At 45.7% G+C, this 1,058-nt stretch overlaps 1 protein-coding gene across 1 annotated transcript in view; it reads right to left on the reverse strand.

Moving 5' to 3' along the window:
• LOC104994715 (liprin-alpha-1-like) overlaps nucleotides 1-634 on the reverse strand; it is an 87,638-nt gene extending 87,004 nt beyond the window's left edge. Inside the window, 1 exon segment of the mRNA XM_010848371.1 lies at nucleotides 585-634. Within this exon segment, the coding sequence (XP_010846673.1) occupies nucleotides 585-634 (50 nt within the window).
• Nucleotides 635-1,058: the final 424 nt, after the last annotated feature.

Below are 1,058 nucleotides of genomic sequence, written 5' to 3' on the forward strand. Positions count from 1 at the left end.
AACGTTAAGAAAATCTGGTTGTTAATAGCTTTAAATTCTATGTTTGAGAGAACAAAATGTTATCCTAAACTAATTCTATTACCCAGTTTTTAACTGCAAGTTGATATACAGAATATAATAAATCTTGAGACCTTCATGCCAACTAATACTTTTTAACTGGGGGTTTCCCAGGTGGCTCAGTAGTAAAGACTCTGCCTGCCAATGCAAGAGGGCAGGTTCGATCCCTGGGTCCGGAAGATTGCCTGGAGTAGAAGATGGACACCCACTCCAGTATTCATGCCTGGGAAGCCCTATGAAAAGAGGAGAGTGGTGGGCTACAGTCCACAGGGTTGCAAAGATTTGGACATGACTGAGCATGTACGCAGGCAACGCTTTTTAACCATATAAAACTCTGACTTCTTACAGAAAAAAAATGTATATACAAGAATTCAAGAAGCTCAAAAGTCAACTAGTTACATAAATAGGTGCATCATCCACCTAACAAGGCAGCAAGTGTACAAATCCAGGACGGCTGGGTGGCTGGTACCTTCTCGTCCAGGGCCTTGTGGTGCTCAAACAGCCATTTCAGCACCCTGAGCACCTACACCTCGCTGGTCATGCCGGCTGGGGACTGCGCCTGATGCTTGCCCACCATCATCCGGAGGGATGGTACATACCGGGAAACCAGGCACTCCAGGTGCTCCAGCAGCAGCTGCAGGGCAGGGCCAAAGGAACACCTTCAACCTCATGCTCGAATTCAGGGCCGACAACTCCTCTCAGCCACATGCTATAGCCGGAAACATACTAAGGCATGTCAGAATCCCGCCAGGTCAGTCTAAAGTTAGAGTGGACTTCCCCAGGGGCCCAATAGTTAAGACTCCACACTTCTGCAAGGGACACAGGTTTTAATCCCTAGTCAGGGAACTAAGATCCCACACAAAGTGTAGTGTGGACAAAATCTAAGTTAAGAGTACTCCCCCCTCAAATAAATTACTGAAATTTATTTCAGTAGAAATAAATTACTAGAAATAAATTACTGCTGCTACTGCTGCTACTGTTGCTGCTAAGTCGCTTCAGTC

The sequence above is a fragment of the Bison bison genome, unplaced genomic scaffold (assembly GCF_000754665.1).
Source record: "Bison bison bison isolate TAMUID 2011002044 unplaced genomic scaffold, Bison_UMD1.0 scf7180017864264, whole genome shotgun sequence".
In the NCBI taxonomy this organism is placed as follows: domain Eukaryota; kingdom Metazoa; phylum Chordata; class Mammalia; order Artiodactyla; family Bovidae; genus Bison; species Bison bison.